The 25,157-nt window shown below is 51.3% G+C and overlaps 7 protein-coding genes across 7 annotated transcripts; 4 read left to right on the forward strand and 3 right to left on the reverse strand.

Moving 5' to 3' along the window:
• Window positions 1-265: 265 nt before the first annotated feature.
• M436DRAFT_70431 (molecular chaperone) lies at window positions 266-2,445 on the forward strand (the record flags this gene model as incomplete). Its single annotated transcript, XM_013574942.1, has 3 exons — window positions 266-380; window positions 434-2,212; window positions 2,279-2,445. 3 exons carry the CDS (start codon window positions 266-268, stop codon window positions 2,443-2,445), a joined length of 2,061 nt encoding a protein of 686 aa, XP_013430396.1.
• A 231-nt stretch (window positions 2,446-2,676) lies between these two features.
• On the reverse strand, window positions 2,677-3,897 carry M436DRAFT_70432 (uncharacterized protein; the record flags this gene model as incomplete). Its single annotated transcript, XM_013574943.1, has 1 exon — window positions 2,677-3,897. One exon carries the CDS (start codon window positions 3,895-3,897, stop codon window positions 2,677-2,679), a length of 1,221 nt encoding a protein of 406 aa, XP_013430397.1.
• Window positions 3,898-4,883: 986 nt separating this feature from the next.
• Window positions 4,884-6,305, forward strand: M436DRAFT_39878 (MFS transporter, MCP family, solute carrier family 16, member 10; the record flags this gene model as incomplete). The annotated part of the gene is made up of 1 exon (XM_013574633.1): window positions 4,884-6,305. The coding sequence occupies one exon, from the start codon at window positions 4,884-4,886 to the stop codon at window positions 6,303-6,305; it is 1,422 nt and encodes a 473-aa protein (XP_013430087.1).
• Window positions 6,306-6,526: 221 nt separating this feature from the next.
• Window positions 6,527-7,761, reverse strand: M436DRAFT_40412 (NAD(P)-binding protein; the record flags this gene model as incomplete). Its single annotated transcript, XM_013574718.1, has 3 exons — window positions 6,527-7,164; window positions 7,219-7,650; window positions 7,710-7,761. The coding sequence occupies 3 exons, from the start codon at window positions 7,759-7,761 to the stop codon at window positions 6,527-6,529; spliced, it is 1,122 nt and encodes a 373-aa protein (XP_013430172.1).
• A 1,169-nt stretch (window positions 7,762-8,930) lies between these two features.
• On the forward strand, window positions 8,931-16,611 carry M436DRAFT_79301 (uncharacterized protein; the record flags this gene model as incomplete). Its single annotated transcript, XM_013575037.1, has 2 exons — window positions 8,931-9,009; window positions 9,062-16,611. The coding sequence occupies 2 exons, from the start codon at window positions 8,931-8,933 to the stop codon at window positions 16,609-16,611; spliced, it is 7,629 nt and encodes a 2,542-aa protein (XP_013430491.1).
• A 1,586-nt stretch (window positions 16,612-18,197) lies between these two features.
• M436DRAFT_15847 (uncharacterized protein) lies at window positions 18,198-19,158 on the reverse strand (the record flags this gene model as incomplete). The annotated part of the gene is made up of 3 exons (XM_013574481.1): window positions 18,198-18,552; window positions 18,605-18,900; window positions 18,958-19,158. Coding segments are annotated over 3 exons (852 nt in total), but the record flags the coding sequence as incomplete, so codon positions are not given.
• Window positions 19,159-22,792: 3,634 nt separating this feature from the next.
• M436DRAFT_40359 (uncharacterized protein) lies at window positions 22,793-24,839 on the forward strand (the record flags this gene model as incomplete). The annotated part of the gene is made up of 2 exons (XM_013574712.1): window positions 22,793-23,497; window positions 23,565-24,839. The coding sequence occupies 2 exons, from the start codon at window positions 22,793-22,795 to the stop codon at window positions 24,837-24,839; spliced, it is 1,980 nt and encodes a 659-aa protein (XP_013430166.1).
• Window positions 24,840-25,157: the final 318 nt, after the last annotated feature.

Raw genomic sequence — 25,157 nt, forward strand, 5'->3', positions numbered from 1 at the left:
GATGGATGCCAAGGACGATGCGGGCGTTTTGGATCGTTTCGAGTTGGCAAGAAGACACGAATCGCAATTGCATGTGCTCTGCTGTCACCAGCTTCGAGTCAACTCTGCGAACCCTCCTTTGTCTTTTTTCCTTGCTCAGTACACGACCTTGTCAAGACGCAGCGCGTTTGACATTCCACTAGACCCATTCCCTCTTTCCTGCTGTTCACCGGCTTCTTTCTCTTGCTGGACCCGGACCCGCATACAATAGAAGGGCGCCGCCGCCATGTCGACCGAATACAACTATGACGAGCAGGGCCAGTTCTTCCCTTTCTTCTTCGTCACAGTAGCTGGTCTGGTCACGCTACCAGTCACATATTCTCTACTCAAGCCTAGCAAAGGTGACCCTCAATGCACCCTCTCAGATGTAGCTCCCCACTTATCCGCTATCCAGACCTCGAGAACACAGCGACGCGAATCGAATCGTCCTACACGCCCGAACATGCAGATCTCATCGATGGACACAGGAGACGGCAAAAGAGGAGGGAGCGCAAGATCAAGCGCATGATCGTCGCTGGTGTCGGATGGACCACAATCGCCCTCATGGTCTACCTCATGGCCGTAACACAGCGCAGCACACCCAAGATCTGGGACCCCTATGAGATTCTGGGCGTGCCCATGTCATCCACCGAGAAGCAAATCCAGAGCCGCTACCGCAGACTGTCAGTCACCATGCACCCGGACAAGGCTGTGCCCGACCCTGCAAAGAACGAGACCTCCGAGACTGTCAACGAGCGCTGGGTTGAGGTCATCAAGGCCTACAAGGCTCTCACGGACGAGGATGTGCGCAGAAACTTTATCGAATATGGAAACCCAGACGGCAAGCAGAGCACCAGCTTCGGTATTGCTCTGCCCCAATTCCTGATCACCGAGGGCAATGGAAAGTACATTTTGCTCGTCTACGGCGCCTTGTTGGGAATCCTGCTGCCATACTTTGTCGGCAGCTGGTGGTACGGATCGCAAAAGGTTACGCGCGAAAAGATTTTGGTCAACAGCGCTGGCAACATGTTCAAGGAGTTCTCCGAGCGCATTGACGACCACGGTGTTGTCAACTTGCTCAGTTCGGGTGCCGAGTTTGAGGCTCTCCTTCACGGCCACAAGGCTGATGCCGGAACTGGACAGCTCGAGAAGCGTCTGCTTCAGGAAGCTCGTGTTCTCACCGAAAAGGACCGTCGCTTCTTGCAGGACATGGACGACACTGTGCGTCGTAAGACTCTTGCGCTGCTCTGGGCTTACCTTGCTCGTGTTGAGCTCAATGACCAGACCCTGAACGACGAAAAGTACCAGCTCGCCCCTACCGCCCTTACCCTGAACGAGGCCTTTGTCTCTGTCTGTCTGGCCTATGGCTTCACCAACCCCGTCCTTGCATCCTACCGCACCTCGCAAAATCTGATCCAAGCTGTCGCTCCCGAATCGCCTCCACTTCTGCAACTTCCCCACTTCGACGAGCAGACTGTCAAGGCCATTGAGGATCAACTCGACCAGCGCAGCCATCTGACCATCCAAGCCTTCATGAACTTCCCCGACGCCCGTCGCCGTGAACTCGCCTCGTCTGCCGGCCTCTCGACACCTCAACTCGACACCGCCATCAGCGTTGCCTCTCAACTCCCCCGCCTGGTCATCGAACGCACCTTCTTCAAAGTCACCGGCGAAAAACACATCATCCCCAACTCGCTCGTCCAATTCGTCGTCAAAGCCCGCTTCATCCCCCCCGGCACCCGCAACATCCCCGACGTCCACTCCTCGGACCTCGAAGACGTCGATCCAGATGAGACCGACACAAAAGCAAACGCCCGCCCTGACCCCGCCGAGCAAAAACAACATCAACCCCCTCTCACTCACGCACCCCACTTCTCGCGCGACCACTCACCCCGCTGGCACTTGTTCCTCGCTGATGCCCGTCAAGGCAAAGTGGCTGTTCCTCCGTTCACGTTCACCACCTTTGACAAGCCTATTCTTGATGAGGCTGGCAAACCTACCTTTGCTGTGCAAACACTGAAGATGCAGTTTCAAGCTCCTCCGCAGCCTGCACACTATAAATTCCAGATGCACCTTGCTTGCGACAGTTATATTGGGTTTGACGACAAGAGGGACGTGGTGCTTTCAGTCGAGGACCCGAGTAGCATCGAAGAGGCTGAGTGGGAGGATGAGGACATCAGTGAGCCTGAGGAAGGTGAGTTTTGCTTTCCCCCTGACTGTCTGGCTGGAGATGAAATGGGTGCTAATGCGAATATCACAGATACTATTGCAGGTCAAATGGCCACTCTGCGCGGTAGTGCTACGAAGAAGGCTTCGAGCCCGAAGATCAAGCAGGCCAATGACGATGACAGTGAAGAGAGTGGTACTGACGAGGAAGAGGAGACGGAGAGTGAGACGGATACGGACACCGATACCGATGAAGAGTAGAAGGCCGGATCAAGGAAAAACGAGTAGTACTAGACAAAGATCACTTTGCGAGTGATGATTGCTTGTTTCTTGATAGCATTTTGACCCAAACACATTTACATCCTTTTGACATTTTGGACTCGGTGGTGCACCGTTTTGTCTTTTTCTACTTCAGGTCGAGGTCACCGTTCATGGCTTCAAGAATCGAGGAGAGTCTCGTGATCATGGTCTTGAGTCCTTTCGAAAGACAACTCAAGTAATCCTGACCCCCAAGCCCACGCTTCCCGTCTTGAAGCACTCGACCCCTCCACTCCCCATGGCCTCTTCCAGTATCCACTGAAACTCGACTCCGTAAAAATCTTTCCATTTCTTTGTTCTGCCGGGCAGCACACCGTTCCACTCTCCCCTGGCTCTTTTGGCTTTGGTCTGTGCATCATCCAAGGGTATACCTCCATTCCATCTTTCCCTGAGCATTTCCTTTGTGCTTTCCTTGTATTTTGGTGATGACTTTGTGAGGAGGGAGAGGAGGTGTGTGCGTGCTTGGGTGAGGAAGCGGAGGTAGGCGCCTGTGTGTGGAAGCGCGAAAGTGAGGGTTTGGGTTTGGTGTGCTTTGTCGAGGGCAGAAGGGGAGTGCAGACCACGTCCACCGCCGCCGTTGAGGTGGACGGCTGAGGAGCCCCCGGTGGCTGCGAGGGTGCCTGTTGCGGCTGTGTTCCATGCGTTCGCTAGTGATGAAGTGCCGGGCGAGGATACTTGGCCAGGTAGGGTGAAGAGAGAGTCGCCGAGGACGCTTGTGGAGGTCATGAAGCCAGCTGCGATGAGTTCTTGAACTTCCTCGGTAAGAAACAGTGATGCTGGTACGGTGTAGGAGGTTGTATTCTCCTCTAGCACCTTTGCATATTTTTCTTTGAGTTCCTGAGACAGCGCTGGGTGTTGCTGTATAATGTTTATCCAATCTTCAACCACCACCACACCTTCACCAATCGCAAAGCCGCCTTTTCCTCGCCCGGGAATGTTTATCTTCTTTACAATGCCAGAGTGTATCAGAGTAGCGAGTTGACGTTCTGTGGTGGTGGTTGAAGTGGATATTGCATGTAGATGCGCAATCGAGACTATCGGAGGCATGTTCTTTCGGAAATTGAGGACTTCGGCTATCCGCATGGAATTCATTCCTGCAGCTCGTTCGGGGATGTCGGTCCATGTGTGGGATTGGATGTAGCGGACCAGGCTGACTACATCTTGGGGTACTTTTGCAGGTGGTAGGGTTGTGACGATGCCGGTGTTGTCGAGTGGTTGTTCGGTGCTTGTGCTGATCTCCGTTTGGCTTCTCTTCAGTCCTGCCTGTGGTGTAGATGCGGCTTTGCGGCGTGGATGGTTGCCGAAGGGTGAGGAGGCTGATCGGAGGAGTTGAATGGGCGATTTCTTGGGTCGCGATTGTAGGGGCTTCGGAACGCCGGTTGCGCTGAAAGACATGATTGTGTTCTAGATGAGTGAGTAGCTCTCACAGTATCGACACTGGAGAAACGAGTGTTGGAATGTCTGCCTTGTGGCAAGAGAAGTACACGTGATCACATGAGCAGGCGAAGGTGAGATGCAAGTACTCAGGACTTGACAGACGACTGTGATAGACAGGTCAGAGTGTGTCATGTCGATACTACTGGGTGTGTAACAGATGCGCGAAGAACGTTGGCATGCGATGTTTGGTCTGATATTGTGAGGATGTTCGGGGTGGAAACAAGGGAGCTCGCTGCGGAACGTGCATCGAAGCCCGATCGACGACCGTCTGCCGAAAAGACTTTTTGATCCTGCAGCTGCTTGCCAACCACCTCTCGTTCGTCTGATTCCCGAACCAACCATCCATTGCATTGCTAGGCAGTCAGATGTCTCTCCCTCGTCGATGTTTTCTCTCATCAGGAGAGCTCATGGTCAGACATGTCAAGTGTGCGTCCGTTGCATCATGTCATATCGAAACCATGTCTTGAGCCGAGCGTGAATGCTGGCTTGTATCATCACCATGTGAACTGGACAATTGGAAAAATAACCTTATGGATATCGGCACCGTCTTGAACTTGGCTCTACGATTCTGACAGCTTCTTGTATACGGCATGTCTTCCGGATCAAGTCTTTGCTATCAGCAAGAGCCCCATGGCGGATGAAGGCCCGTGAATACCCGCTATTCTTATCTGTGAATTTTCTATTTTGTCCACGCCCTACAACACAGACGCTTCACGCCCAACCCACACACACGCCCTGCGCGCCCTAGGGAGTCTGTATCAGAATATTTTGTAAGTCATGCGAGCGAAAATGGACAAAACCCATGCTTGTCCCGGAATCATCTCTTGTAGGAGTCTATATTTCACAATACAACATTTCTTGGCCTACTACCATCGTCACTTGAATATTCTATTGACCTGCACAATACTAAATCTAACATGTCTCCACCCGATGAGAAGAAAGCAATGCGAGAATCTGTTTACGAGGAAACCGAAAAGAGCTCTGCGTCGTCGAGTCCGGATCTCACACCCACACCTTCATCATGGTCCGAGAAGAGCATACGAGAGCCCCTTGACGAGGAGATTGCAGAAACACCTCGCCCACAATCTTTGGATCTGGAAAGGACGCCCACAAATGTCCTCAATAGGATTGCGTCACATGTAACAACACATTCTCTCGCGGAACCTGGCCCTCCACCGGATGGCGGCACCAGAGCTTGGTTACAATGCGCCATGGCCTGGCTCGTAGTCTTTGCATCGTGGGGGTACTGCAATTCCTTTGGTACCTTTCAGACATACTACACGCAAAGCCTTGGAGAAACTCCCGCAACGATCTCGTGGATCGGCTCGATTCAGGTTTGGGTACTGTTCTTCCTCGGAACTTTCGCTGGTCGTGCTATGGACGCTGGATACTTTAGACCTACCTTCGCTGTCGGTGCTATCTTCCAGCTCGTCGGAATATTCATGACCTCCATCTCTACCAAATACTGGCAGCTTTTCTTGGCCCAAGGCGTCTGCACTGGTATTGGCTCGGGCATCTTGTTCACACCCTCCATGGCACTTCTGAGCACCTACTTCTCTAGCCACAAAGGCATCGCCGTGGCGCTGGCAACTACTGGTAATTCGGCTGGTGGTGCTCTGTACCCACTCATCGCTCGCCAGCTTCTTGCCCAAATTGGATTTGGATGGACTATGCGTGTCCTTGGTCTGATCAATATGATTTTTCTGGTGACCGCCGGTCTCGTCATGAAGCCCAGGCTTCCACCCCGCAAGTCTGGACCCCTCATCGACTTTGCCGCGTTCAAGGAGATTGAGTATATGCTTCTCAGCATTGGCTTGTGCTTCCACATGTCAAGCCTGTACTTTACAAACTGGTACATCGCATCTTACGGCCGCGATATGCTCGGTCTCTCATACGCCAACTCCATCATTCTGCTCATTGTCCTCAACGGCGTCGGTATCCCTGCTCGCGTCCTGGTTGGCTATATCGCAGACCGCTATCTCGGCGCCCTCAACACCCTCATACCCGTGCTGCTGTACGTCAACGTCCTCGCCTTCTGCTGGATGGGAGTCACTTCTCAAACCTCCCTCTACGTCTTCGTGTCCTTCTACGGTCTTGGCCTCGCAGCCTTCCAGTCCCTCATCCCCACCACGGTGGCTAGAATGACAAAGGACATCAGTAAAGTGGGCACGAGGATGGGTATGGTATTTACCTTTTTGTCGTTTGCTTCTCTAGTGGGTCCACCTATTGGTGGTGCGTTATTGTCGGCTGACAAAGGGGCGTACCTTTATGCTCAAGCATGGTCTGGGGCTTCAGCTGCTGTGGGCACGTCTTTGGTGCTTGCTGCCAGGGTCTATGCGTTTGGGTGGACCAAAGTCAAGTGCTAAATTGTTCTCTTGGTATTGTTTGGGGGCCACTAAAAAGCTTTGAAGCGGGTATTGGGTCTAATGAACGCGAAAGGAATGGCATACAGATTATATGATAGAAACTAGATGAATAATGAATACGTTTAATGTCCTAAATTGCAGCGTTGCCTGTGTGCAAAGTATGTGACGCATGTAGCTACAGAAATGCACAATGTTTTCCAGAGGTAGGGCAGTAGAATTACTTACTCGTTGCTCTCAGCATACTTCTTGTACATCAAGTCATACAATTTGAGTTCGTTGATAGCATCCTCAGCACTCGTCTTTATTTCCTTGCCATTGACCAAGCAATCGTGCATGTCCTGGAACTCGCTCGCAAAGGCGTCTTCAAATGAGCTGATGATTTCTCTCGTCTGCACTTCTCCGGACTCATTGACTTCTTGCACCCTGACCACTACAGGCTTCTGAGTCTTGATATACGGCGAGTCATAGAAGATTGTGACGCGCTTGTTCTCACCATAAACCGCGAGATGAGCATCAAACTCTGGCACACCGTCGATGCCGGACTCGTAGGTCACGTAGAATGGATCCTTTGCGCCTGATTTGTTGCGCAATTTGAAGATGGCGGAGTAGAAGGGTTCGTTGACGGTCACGGCTGTGACTTGTTCAGGGAAACCGAGGGCTTCTCTCATCAGAGAAATGTCGTGGCTTCCCAAGCTACCGAGGAACCGGGCATAGTTTACTTGTTCGGGTGTCGGGTCTGTGCCAAAGGCTTCGTGTAGAAGGGCGTTGACTCGTTTGGTTCGCTCTTCTCCTGCTGAAGGTGGGAAGTCGGTGTTCTTGACAGGGAAAGTGCCTGATTGTGAGGTAAATTTGCCATTCGCTGTAGACACATCAGTTAAGTCTGCATCTTCCAAAGCAGAATAGGCGGACTTACGTCCTGAGAAGTCACGAGATCTGGCATAGAGAATCTTTGGGATGGACTCGAGCTCACGCTTGAAAGCATCTGTGAATGTGCGACTGTGACGTCTCATGTATCCCACCCATACACGACCCTTGGATTTCTTCTCGGCATCGATGATACGTTGAGCAGATTGCATTGACAGGGTGATCGGCTTCTCAATAAACACATTCTTCTGTGCTTCGAGAGCTGCGATCGCATAGGGCTCGTGAAACTCATCGGAAACAGAGATGAAGACGATGTCTACATCTGAGCTGTTGAAGATATCCTTTGGCTCCGTGGTTGCCGTTTGGATATGGTACTTTGCTGCGCAATGCTCTGCATTTTTCTTGGACAGGTCGCAGACTGCAGTAATTTCGTAAAGATGCGAGAGTTGACAAAGTGTTGGCAGATGAATGATTTGGGTCACTGATGTTCATTCTGTCAATGCTACAAGCTCCTTCTACAACTTGCCCTAGATTGCATACCTTCTCCGGCACCGATGATGCCAATACGCAGACGTTGTGATGAACCAGACATGTTGGATATGAGGCGGTGTTCTCGCCTTCAAGATGACCGTTGCGGAAGTGTTTAGAGAAAGATGTGCCCGTTCCATTGTGTTGAGTCTCTGCCAAAGAGTTGCGGGTCACTGACGTAGCTGTTGTGTTGCCGGGTCGCGAGTCATGCTGAGTCGACTCCTCTGAACGTTTCTATATCGAAAAACAACGGCATCTAGACTTTTGAAGCCACTGTCTTCTTACTCGTACGAACGGTCTTGAATTTGCCCTATGAGATGTTTGCAATCCCGTAAGCTAGATTCGATATCGTGGAGCGCTATAGCTTCCTAGGAAGGAAGTTGAGTGTTGGTCATCACTTTTGGCCATCGAGACGCTGTGAGCACCGGACATCATCATGATGATCGTGTTCTCATGATGCCAAGAGTGGATCCTGATCAATATCAACACCTTTTGCAATCTTGCACACTTGAGTATCGACCCAGAACATCTGGGTTTTCATCTCTCATACGCGTTCTCATGAGGTCGCAGGCGTATTGAGCCTCTCGCTATCAGAGTCATGCAATTCGACATGCCCTACCGGATGGAGTTCATGGCTTGTCGTTCGCAGAGACAAACGTTGCGCCTACCCACAGCCTCGACCGAGCCGCTATAGCGATCCTTCTGCCCTACGCTATAATTGGCCTAATGGCTCATCGATATGGTTACGGGGCTCAAACGCAATTGCTAATTGCCTCCTCTAGGTTAGGATGCCGAGAGGCTGTTTTCAACGTTGTTCTCAAATGCCGTGCTACCATGCAATCCTCTGCCAGAACAGTGCCCAATTCGGCCGTCATTCCGACTTCCCGGTCAACTGTCCGGGTTGATTAGCACTCGTAGACACAGTAACTGACATCCGGCAGTCAACCAAACGTCTACGATTGCTTCTCGTGCCCGTTATGATTATTGGCCTAGGTTACACAGTTTCTTTTGTCGGTTCTCTATGGGGAGCAGAAAAGAAGTGGCGTCGCGATTGTCTTATATGTGCAATTGGATCCATGATCTCGAGTTCTGGTAGGTCGTGTGTAGTCCTTTATAGGACCTGTGATACCCTCCATCTCTTGTCTTTTGCTGTGGTGTTTGGTTTGCTGCTTTCCATCTTGACATTCATTCCTTAGTTCTTTAGCGGCTTTGAGCCGACTACTGACCGGCAAGATGCGTCTCTCTTTTGCCCTTCCAGCACTCCTTCTCACTCCTTTCGCCCAAGCGGCAACCACTGCGGTCAAGACTACTTGTATGTATTACATTCTGTCACACAACCATAGCAAGTTTACTAATATCGCCAGCTTGCTCCGCCACCGATCTTAAGACCTTCAATGGAGATGTCAAGTATGGTGCAGCATTCTGCGAGTTCTGGCTCATCATCAGCCGTAACACGTCGCCTCTTCCCGATCTCGCTGCCAGCTCTCTTACAAACGTCTGCAAGTGTGTTGTTAGCAGCCAATCTTCAGCCAGCAGCACATCTACCCATTCCGTAGTCAGAGGAGCAAAGCTTATCTCGACATCGTCAAGATCTACTACCAGCAAGAAGAGCACTGCAAAGGTCTCGAAAAGGGCTGTTACCACCAGTAAGACGACTAGCACAAAGCTCGTTTGTGTCAGCCAGGACCTCGCTGCTGTCAAGGATGATATCACGCACACTACTCCGTTCTGTAGTTGGTGGGCTGCAGACACAAGGACTAATTCGCCCATCCCCGGTTTGTCCGCATCCCAGGTGACAAATGCATGTAAATGCATCTTGAGCTCGGCAACAAGCACATCAAGCACCAAGTCATCAGCTGTCAAGACCACTTCAACCGCGGCAAAGTCTTCATCAAAATCCTCCTCCAAGTCTTCGGTGTCATCTTCCACAAAAATCTCGAGCACTTCCAGCAGGGTTTCATCTTCTAGTGTCAAGAGCTCGAGTACCAAGGCCTCCGCTACGGCAACACGTGGCCAGGTTTCCTCCTCAGCCGCAAAAAGCTCGTCATCAAAAGCCGCCAGCTCTTCATCGAAAGTCTCATCCAGTGTTTCTGCTGCACATCCTAGCTCATCGAGCTCAACGTCTAAGCTGGTCTCGTCCAGTATCACCAAAACAAGAGGAGTAGTCGCCAAGTCTTCTTCGATCGTCTTGTCGTCGAGTGTAGCAACTGGTACCGGATCGATCGCCGCCGATGATCAGGCTTCTTCATCGCAAAGCAGTCAATCCTCCTCGCCGCTTGCAAGCAGTCAATCATCCTCGTCATCGACTAGCTCAAAGCCAATTGTGACTCGCACTAGAGGTATGGCAGGTGTGCCAGGCACGAAGCCTACAACCTCTGCTACTACTGAGTCAGTCGTACAATCGCAAGCGGCATCGAGCAGCTCGTCTGCGAACGCACCTGGGTCTTCGGGCTCCAGTCTTAACGCTCCGGGATCCACTGGAAGTGTATCTGTCAGTTCTGGCTTGCAATCATCTTCGTCTTCTTCCCAGGCGGCAGTGACCACTAGTTCATCGACAACCACCCAGCCTCGTATCCGTGGTAGCAAGGTTCCTATTGATAACGTATCGACAGATCCGGTATCTGCAGCACAAACCACATCTGCCGGTTCCCCAAGCCAGGCTGCCTCGATCTCTCAAGCTATTTCTGCCTCGACTCAGTCTTCTTCTATATCTCAATCCTTGTCTGTCTCCTCTCAGGCCTCCTCATCCCAGGTCTCCACATCTTCAGCTCAGATCACTTCCGCCTCCCAGGTATCTTCGTCCGCATCTCCCGCGGCTGTATCGTCTTCCGCCAGTGCAAGAGCTTCATCCGTCCCTGAAAGTTTCTTTGTCTACATGACTACATCGTCTTCGAAGCTTCAAAACAAGAACGGAAACAGCACGACGAACGACAATGGTGTCCTTGGCTTTGACCTCGGAGACTCTGCAACTGTGCAACAGTTCAGCTTCGATCCATCCACCAACCACATTATGTTCGGCAACTATGTAATGTCTGTTTCTAAGAAGCACACCATCACTTCCGATGAAGCTGGTAACACTGCGACCTACTACAATGTCTTCGAAAGCACACCTAACAGCGACGACTCTGTCCCTTTGACTTGCTCGTTCGATACTGAGCTAGGTATGACTTGTTCTGCACAAATGGATGGTCAGAGCCTCGTCCAGATGGCGGTCGTCGATTTCAATGGATCCTCCTTCCTTGTGATGCGCGCAGCTTCTGTGCCGGCTAACGACCTGGACACGACTGATGTCAACTTGTATGCTGCTCCACAAGCTACGAGCTCCTCATCAGGATCGACCTTCTCAAGCACTGTGTCAAACAGTGCCAGCTTGTTGGCCTCTTCATCAGTCATCTCTTCTTCAGCTGTCAGCTCGAGCTCACAGCCTGTTGCCAGTAGCTCGAGTGCTTCGGTATCGCAGGTTCAAAGCTCGACCGGCGTTTCGAGCGTTCCTCAAGTGGCTTCTAGTAATGAGAGTGTTGTTTCGGCCTCGCCTTCCGACTCATCGGTATCTGCTAGTAGCACTTCGGTTGCTATTCTCAGCTCCAGTTCATCGGCTGCCACAGATTCAGGATCCCTGCCTGTCGCCTCCGGCTCTGCCATATACAGCCCCAGCCCCGTCGTCAGTGAGAGTGCGACAAGCTCGACCGATTCTGTATTTGGTTCGTCCACTGCCACTAGCCAAGCAAATTCATCGGCTGCCTTGCTCCCAACCGAAACAGCAAACGAAAGCACTGCAGCAAGCTCCCAGACCAGTTCCGAAACCTTGTTCAACAGCGCAACGCCTACTCCCGAGAGCCGAGCTGTTGGCGTCTATGCTTCTCACTCGGACACTTCGGCTGACAGTACTGCTCTGCAAAGCAACGGCTCTCTCTCAGGCTTCAATTGGGATTGGCAAGCCACTCAGCTGAGTGTCAACAGCATGGGCTGGCTGGTGGACTCGGACGGCAACTCCAAAGTGTTCCAGGTCGACGACGACACGCCTTTAGATATGAGTTCAGGCCCTGTCATCACACTGTCTGACAATCAAGTCCCAGGCTACGCCTACCTTGGCCCCTGCAGTGTCGACTCTGATGGATATTTGACATGTAAGGCTACCACATCGGACGCCAGCACTGACATCGAGTTCTTCCTTGTCGCTGGAGAAATGGCTGACTCGTGGATCTTGTATGCTGGTTTCCATGATCTCAGCCATCGTGAAGTTGACCTGCAATTGATCGCACCGTCCAGCGCATCTTCATCTTCCACAGTTCTTGCCGCAGCGACGTCTACTTCGAGCCTTAGTGCATCAGTTTCTGGGGCTTTGACCACTGAGTCCTCTGCAAGCCCTACTGCCAATGTCTCAACCAGCTCGCAAGACGCTGTGGCCAGCCCCACCAGCCTGCAGACGGTCGAAGGCACCACGAGCAGCTCTCAAGATATCGAAAGCATTTCTACTGATGCCGCACTGTCTAGCACGAGTGCTCAGGCTACCACTGTTCAGTCTGTTGATGCTTCTCAGACAGTCAGTTCCGAAACCATTTCTGCTACCTTGTCGGACATCGCTTCCCAAACACCTGAAGCCACTTCGGACATGAGCTCCTCCGCCTCCTCTGTAGACGCTTCGCAGACTGGTGTGTCATCTTCTACAAGCGATAGCCAAGCTGCAAGTGCCACTGGTGTAGTTTCCAGATTTTATCTCTACGCTACCAACTCATCGTCATCTGCCGATGAGACCAGTCTCGAAACCGAGTACAACTCTGGTTTCGTAGGTTTCAACATGGCTAACAGTACCTACGACATCCGCAACTACACCTTGGACTCATCATCTGGTCACGTTTACGATGGCGAGACCTCGAGTATGTTGGCAGTGTGGCCCGGACACGGAAACAATGTCATGCTAGCATCGTCTGAGGACATCGAGACCAACAGCTATATCCCTGTCGTTTGCGTGGTCAACGCTGATGAGACCTTGTCTTGCTCTTACCAGCAGGGTGGTGCTACTTTCTCAGGATTCTACATGGACACCAAAGGCTCCGGCCAGTACCTGAACATTGGAGCGGAGTCCAACTCTGGCTCAGCCGCATCGTCTACAGACGGAGTTGCTGGCTACCAGGGCAACTCTTCCTATGCCACCCCGACTACTCAGAGCGCCTCCACTGCAGGCTCGCCTACTTCATCGTCATCGGGCTCGTACCAGACTGTAGTCTTGAGACTTTCCTCGCAGCCAATGACCGTGCAGAGCTCGTCTTTGACAGCGACTCAGACCTCGACCGAGTCGTCATCGACCTCATCGAGCGAGTCCAGCTCAAATATCACCAGTGACCTACAGACAGAGTCCACCTCCTTCTCACCGTCTGCTAGTGATGCAACAATCAGTTCCTCTGACATGGCGAGCAGCAGTGCAACCGTCCAGAATACCTCCACCACTTCGGTACCCACTACAGACTCTACCGCTGTTCCGTTCAACATCAGAGACGACGGCAACAACTTTGTTGCCGTCTCTTCTGGACAGGATGGTGTCAGTACGTTCGTTGTGGACCAAGACTTGGCCACATCGTTCTACATCGACCAAACCACTGGTTACCTTGTTGAGTCGGGCCTGAACACCACCTATGCTGCCAATCGCAATCCTAACGATACTCCCGAGGTCGTCTACTTCAGTACCGTCATTGATTCTCACGATTATATCTCTTGCACACAGATTGAGCAATCGGGTACGCTGGAGTGCAAGTCCAACAATGTCGTTCAGCAGGCAATGACTTGTGGCAACGATGGCAAGCTCTACTTTGCACCCCAAATTCCTCCTCAATGCTACGGGTTCCCTCTGTTCTACCTGCCTGTCTCGAGTATCAACCAGAACACCGCTAGTGCTACAGCTGTCTTGAGCAACAGCGCTCCTGCGAGTGTCTCGGCTTCAGCCACCAGCGATTCGTCGCTGCCTGTGCAATCAGCTAGCGAGACTGCCACCTCAAGTGACTCGAAGTCGGGTGCCGATGCGAGCAGCACTTTGGTGACTGCCTCCAGTTCCGCTGAAGCTAGTACTCAGTCGTCTTCGGATGTTTCAATGACCACAAGTTCCGACTCAGCAGCCGCTACCTCTGCAGACGTCTCGTCGAGCGCCCAAGTCTCTCAGAGCTCATCATCCACAGGTGTCTCTTCGACCGACTTGTCTACATCTGACGCATCATCATCTGCGACTGACGTGTCGACTAACGACAGCGCCACTTCGTCTACTACTGACGCCTCGTTGACACAGTCGTCGTCCGTCGAGAGCACTGCTTCTTCAAGCTTAGCATCAGCAGTCCCGACTCAGGTCCTGCAAGTCTCGTCGACTCAGTCTTCTTCGACCGACGCTGGAACATCCTCGAGCAGCGTTTCATCTTCTGACTCTGTCTCTAGCCAGAGCGCCACCATTGCATCAAGCTCTGGTGCTTACCAGACCACCGACTCGAGCTCGAGCAACGTTCCTGTGGCATCGAGCACAGCTACCGACTCGCAGAGCAGTACTGTTTCGAGCCAGCTCACCTCCACAAGCGACTCGTCCGTCATCGACCAGTCGACACCTACCACAACCGATAACGTCGCATCAAGCACAGCTTCTGCAACAAGCACCGGGCTCCCTATGGCCTCTCTTTGTCCTTCTTCTGATGGACAGAACGTTACGGATGCTTACAGTAACAACTACACTGTTCACTGCTTCTCTGACTCTACCGTTACCTCGTACTCGTCTGCCCAAGCTGCGGTCAACTATCTTGACTGTATGACTGCTTGTGACGATGCTTCGGCAAGCGGCTGCACGGGCTTCACATACGTCGGTGGGGAGAATGGTGACGCTAGCGGCATCTGTTATCTCAAGACTTCATCTGGTAGCTTCACCACAGCCGGTGCCAACTACATCTCTGGTCAGTTGTCATCTGTCAACGCCACCAGATCTGGAAATGCCGCTGGTGGGAGCTCGTCCAGTGCTCTCAGCAGCCCTAATTCAGCAACCTTCTCCACGATTGTATCTTCTGATGTCACTAGCATTCAATCCGCAAGCTCGACCATGCCTACGGCATCTTCATCAGCTTCAGATGTATCCACCTTGGCTAGCGTCTACAGCAGCACTGTTGACTCAAGCGGTACATCATTGACACTCTCAGTCAGCAGTGGTCCGGTCAGTACATCAGCATCGACCACTAGCAGCTCGGATGCTCAAGCTACGTCCACGGCTGTAGACTTCAACGGTAACCACGCGTCTGTCTCTGCTCTTACCTCCGATCAGAGCAGTCTCTCGTCCTCAGCTGTTACAAGCGCAAGTTCCACAGTATCAAGTGCTGCCAGCGTTTCTTCGAGCACCATGGCTTCGACTTCAGATAGCTCATACTCTGTTGGCATGCCTAGTCCCTCTTGGGCATCTTCGTCTTCGAGCAGTCAGAGCGCAAGTCCTTCGTCAGACTCGCCTAGCACGAGTGCTGCTACTTCTTCGACTCTTGCCAGCCAGAGTTCTAGCAGTTCTTCGGTTGATTCTAGTCAGAGTATGACCTCGTCAATTCTCTCTAGCCAGAGTCCTAGTGCTTCTTCGACTGCCTCTAGTCAAAGCGTTGTCTCGTCATCTAGTGTCATTTCCTCGACTAGTACCGCCAGTGTTCTTTCGAGCAGTACTCAGGGCTCCTCATCCGGCAGTACTCAAGGCTTCCCATCCAGCATGAGCCCTTCTGCATCGTCTTCGCTATCTAGCAGCATGACCAGCTCCTCAGCCGTCTCGAGTAGTGCATCAAGTGCTTCGTCATCAAGCATTTCTGCTAGCCAAAGCTCGACCGTCAGCTCTGTGTTCTCGAGCTCAGCTGTTATAACCCCCAGCAGTACTTCCGCAAGTGCAAGTCCCTCGGTATCGACTCAGGCAAGCACTAGCTCTTACAACTCCCAATCAGCCGCCAAGTCCATTATCGAGGAGTCAAGCTACCAGCCTTTCTGTTCGACATATCTCGGATACAGTTCTTCGACTCAGACTGTCACGTCAACCAGCACAGTCCAGGTTGTCGCTACCGCGACGACTACGACCACTTCTCTCATCGCTCAGACCAAGCAATACAGGAAGCGTGATGTTGAGACACCGAGCGCTACTTGCGATTGTGAAATGCACACCCACGAGCTCAGAACTACCAGCTCTGCAGATGCTGTCTCCACGACCGTCCTCCGTCGCAGAAGTGGATCTTACGCAGACACAGCGACGACCCAACTGCAGCGTCGCGCCACTACATCCGCTTCAAACACTACGCCCACCCCTCTCAGGACATTCTCGTCGACTGATCTCAGCTCGGCATGTAGTTCAGAAGTCACGTCCCCTGCAGTCTCGACAACTACTCAGATGAGCACAGTCACTCAATCGACAACCTCCACACTCACCCAGACGGTCACCTCTACCACAGTAATTTCCGTGGCATCGAGTGCTCCTACTGGTGTGGTCGGCTACATGTCTTTCAGAAATCCTGTCAACCCTGGTGGTCAATACGCTCTGTCCGATCCCGCTACTCACATGACGGATAACTACTATGCCAACAGCACTCGTGAGAGTTTCATCATCACCAACACCAGTCAGCTTTACTCTGTCACACACAACGCCTACTACTATTACCAGACAGCTGCTGGAGCCGACAAACTTTATTGGGACTCGAAAAACACTACAGGATCCACCAACTGGGTCGCTGGTAATACTACTTCAGATGGATACACACAACTTTTGATGGTCGATACCCGCTACACCGCAAAGACATACTACAAGTTCTGTTTGGCCAAGCTTGGAACCAACGATGCCAATTCTGCTACTGGCTACCACGTCTACTACTACAACAGTACTGCAGTATTGCCGTCGACCTGTGGTGCCACACAACTTTGGTTTGCACCTTCCTAGTTTGCATGACATCTCATCTCACATCTCTGTTTATTTCTTTTGTTACCATTACTATCTTTACCCGTTGTCTTTAGACACGACATAGAATATCTCGCGGCCTACATTGCTGATCAACCATCGATCTTTTTTTGTATAATCTTTAGTATATAGTCAAACACACATATCATAACATCCACCGCAAAACTCTTCGATCGTGCCTTTCCTATCATCGCACCTTCCCTCAAAGGTTGGATGCTCCGCTTCACATGATCAAGGAAGCTGCAAGTCTGGAATGCATCTTTCCTCTTTTGTCGTCACCGACATTTTTCTGTTGCGCCCACTTTGGGCAGGTACTAGCGAGCCAGGAGTCCAGCTCCGCGGCGCTGTTTCTCCATTCAGCTTGCCCATGAATCATGACCACAAAGCATTCATCTTAGACGACAGAATTGCATCCAATCAAACACAGCGGAACGAAAAGAAGCGATCACCACGCTTCGTGAAATTGGAACACACCCAAAAGAGAGGGGTGCAAACGTCGAAGATTCCAAAAAAGGAATAGAAGGAAGTGTGCTCAAAAACTGCAACGGTGAAATGGAAATGTGGTTTTGCTTTGGGTGAATTTTGAGTTTTTTACGTCTTGACAGCTTGGGGATGTGTTGTTTTGTCTCGTTCCGGCTGCGAGATGTTGCGGAATTGATGTCCTGGTTTTGAACTTACGTGCGAATGGATGTGCGATGTTATATGAGTGTCTCACATCTCCATCTCGAAGTGGAGCGATGAATTTTTGAATGGCTGAGGAGGACAACAGCTTTTTCGATACACATCAGTTAGGCACGAGAGAGGGAAAACAATGAGTTTTATCAAGATGAGTGCATGCTGTCTTGTCTGCATTGAAGTGTACTACAGTTGATTCTAATGAACATTATTCCCCTCTTTTTTGTTGACTCCTCCGTCCCATGCTGATGCTGTCGGGAGTTATATGCAATTCGTAACAGTCGTAAGTGTGAGCTGGGAGCGCTCCGTTCCAGCAGGTCATTCTCCCGGACTCAACGATTAACTTTTTGATTAGATGTTGTGTTTGGAAGATGCGAGCATGATCAGATCCAACCAGCCTTGACGCCTTTGCTCACGCGCCAATCTGTATTGTAACCGCCCATCTCGACATCAGGTTCTGCACCGTATCTTCGGGGTAGCGCGTGGACTTCTGACACGAGGTCTTCTTGTTCGGCACCTGCTTGCGAGCTCCAGTTTGACATTGCACTGCCTTCGCGAAGGGGTAGCATGTTCCGTTGGCTTGATGCGCCTGAGGCAGAACGTAGAGGCACTCGTGAGGGAGTGGTAGAATGTGAAGCAGGCATGCTAGTGCCGTCGTATCGATCGACAGATTCATCGCTATCATCACTGACACGTCCTGAGTTGACGATGGTGTGCATTGGTATCTTGTCGCTATCGATGTCCCGAGTGGACTTCTTGCGGTTGTGCTGCGAGATGACGGTCGATCGGGTGATGGTGGTGTCTTCCAGTTTGGTGCCACGAGACGAGGTGTTACCAGACCCAGTCACTGTACTGATCATCTCACTGACGTGTGAGACCATTGGAGCAAAAAGAGGCTTGAGTGATGGAGCGCATCCGCAAAGAATAGACAGATCAATCTCCACTGTTGCGCAGATGTAAAGGGGCATCGAGTCCCAGGTCTCGTCGTAAGTATCCATCAGTGTTCTCCAGATGTAGTACGTGCGTACAATACCAGCTACTGTGACTATGAGTCCCAGAGATAACAGTGCCGTTACTCCTAGTCGCTGCTTGAAAGGCATGTTGAGACCCATGATGATAGGGATGGGCAGTATGGTTACAGTCAAGTCCGAGATACAATTAAGAACTCCAGCCACTAGAGTTACAGGACCTTCGTCTAGACATCTGGCGTTCTTCATGAGCGGGAATACCCAGTAAGCTTCGACTGGCCTGTTATCATTGTTAGACAGGTCATCGGAAGTGAGAGAATTATGAGACTTACGTGCAAAGGAACACTGCAAGAATGACGAAGATGATACAAATGGCAATGTTGTACGCGAATGCTGCCCAGAGAACATATTTGAAGATGCTGAACCCCGTGTCCTTGATGAGGCGGAAATAGAAACAGATGAGAGAAGCGCGAGTAAAGGCGCCAGCAAATGTGAATAACAGCTTAGAGGCAAGTGCTATCTTAGAAGCAGATTCGAACATGGTGAACTCAACATCCCATAGATGACGATTCCACTGGAAGCGGACATTGGCAAGGATAACGATGACGCCGAGGGCCATGCCGCAGACCTATATGCATGCAAGAGTCAGCAGGTGTACAATAATGTCGGACTGGGTCAGCAGTACATATGCGAGTCCCATATTGAAATCGTCCCATCCCAGCCGGCCTTTGTTTACGTATCGACTATAAAGACGAAGTGGGACGGCCAAGCTTATCAAAGCCATGAAAATTACATTGACAATGACCAGTGGTAGCCCTTGCGTCTGGGGATCTTCGTAGTTTGGTGTTGGCCAGTTGGCCAATACAGATGGTGGCGGCAACTGCATGTTTGCAATGTGAAAGAGAGAAAAGGAGAGAAGGCAAGAGAGAGAACTCCTCAGGCGACTGTTCAGGCCTTTCGGCGGCGAAGGGGAGGAGAGAACGAAAAAGAAGACAAACGACGATTAAGATATAGTAACAGACAGAGATCTGCAGAACGAGGCGGCCTTACATCTTAATAGTCGTGAGCGGTGGGAGCACCTGGCGGAACAGCGATGCCGTGCTGAGGATTTTGGTTAAGGTTGTCGCACTGGCCTGTAACACCAGCTACGGACGATCCCATCGTGGGGTTGGAACGGGTATATCCAAGGTCATAGCACCTCGAAGTTCGCTTGTCCGAGATTGTGATTGGTGGCGCGAGTAAGTTGCTCGAATGCCCAGTAGTCAGACGCGGCCTTACGAGGCAAGGACCTTCCATGAGACACTTTGGGGGATATGTTCGTTACACCAGGCCCTGGGCTACCGACTGCAGAGCATGGCGTCGGCGGCTACGAAGAACGCTCCAGCCAGGGAGAAACGCCTAAAAAAGCTTCTCTTTCTCCCTTGCAGTCAAGAAACACTCTTTTGGCCGAGGGAAGATTGGAAGAGAGCAGTTTTCGGCGAGGAGGATGTACGTAAGACAGGTCTGACATGGTCAGAGTCTCCGTTTCTGGACAAGCCTTTTTCTATGATTGCAGCGCACATACTCATATGGCTTGATCGTCGAGTCTCGCGACAGAAATTATGGCTGGTGTTCCGCCAGCCTCGATGCTGCGCACCGTCGGCACGTCCCTGCTGTGATTGACATTGTCAGACGCATGAATACCGTCCTTGATGTTTCATAGAGAAAGGCTCGAGTGACATGTCAATTGTAACATAGTATTCAAGAAAGTGGCATGTCGTCTGTCGAGCGGAGAAGCAACAGATCCCCCAACAGATCTTCCCAATTTGCCGGGACGTTGTTAAAGTAAAATAGATTGAAGCCAATGTCACACGTGGTGGCCTGAAGCCGACTACACCTTTCCTTCTCGCTTGAACCGATAGAGGTCAGCCGGACCAAGAATCTGTACTCCGACCCCATTCTACGCTGAATGTGAATTCGTCTTCTGTCTTGCCGAATTTCGCTCTGTGCGAAGTAAAGAACGGTTCTATTATCGAACCTTTGCAGGGACCTTCCGAAGCTTGAAATGAATCGTGGAGGGAAGGATCAAACGAGATTTGAAAATTGACCTGCGGGCTAGTCATCGATGCGTGAAGAAGCGAGTCATGTAACAATCACGCATATGTACTCCTACAGTAATCTCTACGCCTTGTAACAACGGCTATCCTAAGTATGTAATGTGGATTCTCTTCATTCACGGAGGCAAGATTGTGCCTCTCATTTGCAGTCGAGAGCTCGAAGCTGCAACGTCTACTCGAGTGGAATATCCGACTGTGTCGAATCGAATTTGAGATGATCTGAGTGCATCATCTCTCGAGTCGCGTCTCGAGTCGGCTCAGAGCGGACGAGTCCAGGAATATTGTATGTGCCAAAACGTTCAGCCCACTGTGCAACCAGACTGGTACATGTCTTTTGACTTCAGTGAGAATTGAGTCAGCGGTCGCAATATTTCGTGTCTTGGTTGGATGGTGAAGCGGAGTCGGGACTTGGTCCGATCTCGTTAGAATCTGATCTATACAGCGCTCCTTGGGCGGTATACGGGTTGTGATCCAGCCCTATGTTACAGCTGGCCCTGTTCCCACGTGGTGTGTAACACGATCTCGGCCATTCTCGTGGCGCCGTCGATGCGAATGCGACCTCTCGACAGCTCCGTGAATGGTTGTTTGAGAACTGTGATACGACCGCATTGCGAAAGTTGACAACGTGCGACAAGTCAATTGTGGTGCTTACTGTGCAAGGGTCGGCAGTTCGCCAGATCTCGAGCCCTCAGCTCTGCTAAAGCTATGAATGCCTTTCGGTAAATGATTCCTACGAGTACGACTGCCGTAGCTACTCCTCAACACCATATCTCAACTCGTGCGCCGCCCGGACACAACCCATCGGCTAGGTAGGCACGGAGTCATGACAAACGTCTACCCTCTTCCAGAAGCTGATCTGAACACACTTATGATCGTTTCCTGCACTGGCTTGCTATCAGCTGCTCGACCATGCTTCCAAAATGCTTCGCTGATCTGTCTCATACCAAGAACTCACAGCTCACATAGGCGCGCGAGCACCAAGCGCTTTTCGTCGGTCAGTGATCAAATGGGCCTATAGCGTGCTTATAGTGCAAGCTCACATCTAAACACGATTCCCGAGTGGGAGTCATCTGGTAGATCCTCCGATCAAAGCAATCCGAGGTCTTCGCTCTCTATGCGAGTAGGATCTCGTTTGTGTCTCGCAGGTCTAATGAAGTCTCCGGTGCCGTGTTCATTCTCATGTTCTATTATCAAAGGTTATGTGGATTTGTCTAAAAGTGGTGTTGCCAGCTGCCCATGTAATACTTCCTGTAGCATTAGTCATGGTCCAAGAGAGCTTGCCTGGTCCAGCAGGCGTCCAGCACTAATCATAGGCTTGATATGCAACAGAATGAAGCCAACTGGTGTTAGTAATGAGAAAGCTCTCTCGAGTGCTGATGGGATAGTAGTCTGCCGAGATCCACCTCTACGGCCGTATTTATCTATGCCATGATATATTCGAAGGGCCGGTCACGCTGTCAGGGTGTCAAGTTCCATCGAAATCAAATGGAGGAAGCGGTCAAGTCTTGAAACGTGCTTTCGTTTTGTTTCGTCGAGCGGTCTGAATCTGAGTCAAGTACCGAAGGCGCCAAGAGTCTGGCCCAGTCCTTCCTCTCTCTCAAAGCTCAATCTTGCATCTTATTTGTACCCTGTGTACACTGATTCACAAACGCCTGTCGTCTTTCGAATCGATCTGAGATGCCTTCGGCAGTCGGGATCCTCGGCGTAGAAACAATTTCACCTTGGTAGTCGTCTGGTCTCAGAGCAACGAGACATCCGTGAAAAAAATTCATAAAGCAACCTGCCGACATGCCTCCATGCTGAAATCTTTGGAAACAAAGCTTTTACCATCATGGTTGCGTCTTTGTGTGGTCGGTGTCCGAGCGAGCACTTTCCACTGCCATTGACGAAAGCAAAGGTGCTAGCTAGGTAGTTCATTGACGCTTTGTGGTAGATCGCTTGGGACGATGCACTCGACAGCAGCCACAAGTAGGTAGTAAAGATACCAACGGTGTTAAGCAGAGATACACCGACACAGCAGATGCTCCAGTCGTGATTTATCCGGGTTGCCCTAGCTCATCGCTACCACTCGCAAGCTACCGTATGCAGACAATTGTTATTTGAGACCGAGAATATGGTCGGTGTTCGGGACAAAGACGATGTTTGGAGGGTTCCGACGGGGCTCCGGTGGTGCAAAACCGTCCGGGTCCTGGCTGTTGGTGCTGAAGCTCTCGCAATCGAGGAGGGGAAAATGAGGGGGGCTGGCGAAGCTCACCCAGAGAATGTTTACCAGCAGCCCGCAAAGGCGGACGAGATCAGTGAGAGGGGCTCCGATGATGTCTCTGCCCCTTCAAAGCAGTGTCACCATGTCCTACTTATATCACTCGGTGCTCCGATCATCTGGGAAAGTATCGCCTCCCCAGCTTTTCTCAAGCAGCTCACACCATGTTCGCCAAACAGGACAACCGTCTCGTCTTTAGCTACGATGCCGACAAACTCTGGATCGAGCCGTGGGGCAAGAATGCTCTTCGCATTCGTGCGACTCAGCTGAACGAGATGCCTTCAGAGAATTGGGCTTTGGAAGGCTCATCGGGACCTGATGCGAAGATCGAGATTGGAGACAAGTCAAGCTCCTTGACCAATGGAGAAATCAAGGCTGTCGTTTCGGCAAAGGGCAAGTTGACCGTCTACGGTCACGGCGGCAAGATCATACTCGACGAAGCCGTCCGAAACCGCCGTGACGTCTTGGACCCAAAGTGCAGCGCAATCGACAGAGAGGCTCGCGAATTCCAGGCTATACCCTCCACCAATGACTACCACATAGTCTGGCGCTTGGAGTCTCTCGACAAGGATGAGAAGATATATGGTATGGGCCAGTACCAGCAGCCCTATCTCGATCTCAAGGGCCTCGACCTCGAGCTCGCGCACCGAAACTCGCAAGCCAGTGTGCCTTTTGCCGTCTCTTCTTTGGGATATGGTCTACTATGGAATAACCCCGGTATTGGAAGAGCCGTCTTTGGCAAGAACGTCATGTCCTTCGAGGCATTGAGTTCCACTGTCTTGGACTGTTGGCTTGTGGCTGGAGAGACCCCTGCCGAAATCGTTCAGGCATACGCTGGAGTCACCGGCACTGTCCCCATGATGCCCGAGGTCAGTAAACCTGGAGCCTATTACCAGCGCCATTTCCCTCTAGGAGAGATGCTAATTCGTACCGTAGTACGGTCTCGGCTTCTGGCAGTGCAAGCTTCGCTATCAAACACAGGAAGAATTACTTGACGTTGCAAGAGAATACAAAGCTCGTCAGTTGCCTATCGATCTCATCGTGATCGACTTCTTCCATTGGCCCTTGCAAGGAGAATGGAAGTTCGACCCTACCTACTGGCCGGATCCTGATGCCATGGTGAAAGAGCTGAAGGAGATGAACATCGAGCTGATGGTGTCGATTTGGCCTACCGTTGACCGGAGATGTGAGAACTACGAAGAGATGGTGGAGAAGGGTCTCTTGATCAGATGCGATCGCGGTACAAGAATTTCACTGGACTTCGAGGGCAATACTGTCCATTTCGATGCCACCAATCCCGAATCTAGAGCCTATGTTTGGAACAAAGCCAAGCAGAATTATTTCAACAAGGGGATCAAGACATTCTGGTTGGACGAAGCCGAGCCCGAGTACTCAATCTATCACTTTGACAACTGGAGATACTGGAAAGGATCTAACGTTAGCATCGGCAACATCTACCCCAAAGAATACGCTCGTGCCTTCTATGAAGGTCAAGAGGCCGCAGGACAGCAGAACATCGTCAATCTTCTACGATGCGCATGGGCTGGTAGTCAAAAGTACGGTGCCTTGGTATGGAGCGGAGACATTGCCTCATCTTGGTACAGTCTGAAGAACCAATTTGCTGCTGGACTCAACATGGGCATGGCCGGCATCAGTTGGTGGACCACCGACATTGGCGGTTTCCATGGTGGCAATCCCGACGACGAAGCCTTCCGCGAGCTGTTCACCAGATGGTTCCAATACGGAGCATTCTGCCCTGTGATGCGCCTGCATGGAGATCGTGAGCCCCACCAACCTCAGCACGGTACCACTGGCGGTGCAACGTGCTTGTCTGGAGCTCCAAACGAGGTCTGGTCGTACGGACCAGAGGTCTATGAGATCTGCAAGAAATACATGAAGATCAGAGAAGATATGAGAGAGTACACGCGGAGTCTCATGAAGGAAGCCCATGAAAAGGGATCTCCGATCATTCGACCTATCTTCTATGACTTCCCTCAGGACAAGAAGGCGTGGACAGTGGAAGATCAGCAGATGTATGGTCCCAAGTACCTGGTAGCGCCTATATTCGAGCCAGGTCAACGCAAGCGAACGGTTTACCTTCCCGCGGGTGCGTCTTGGAAGGCTTTCGAGAGCGGTGAGACGCACGAGGGTGGTCGCGAGATTGAGGTCGAGTGTCCCATTGACGCTATGCCTGTTTTCGTAAAGCAGTAGGCATGGTTTTCTAGACGGCATGACCAGATTGATTGCAAGCCTAGCATAGAGTAGATACATATCTTGTATAGAGATGGGATTGATAATTTCACTTCTTGATACCTGCTTCCACCGCGATAAAAATCTACACAGTACTCATAACATCAGTAGAAGGGCTATACATCTCACCTGACCGTCAAGGACTGCCTCGCGGGTTTACATGTCTTGGGTTGAGCATGACTGGTGACAAGCAGGGTGGCCCCGGCGGCATGGCTGACTTGAACATTTTACATACTGGGGCTTGTGTTGTCGACTTAATTTCATCCATACTGAAGACAC

Source organism: Aureobasidium namibiae, assembly GCF_000721765.1.
Source record: "Aureobasidium namibiae CBS 147.97 unplaced genomic scaffold scaffold_3, whole genome shotgun sequence".
Classification (NCBI taxonomy): domain Eukaryota; kingdom Fungi; phylum Ascomycota; class Dothideomycetes; order Dothideales; family Saccotheciaceae; genus Aureobasidium; species Aureobasidium namibiae.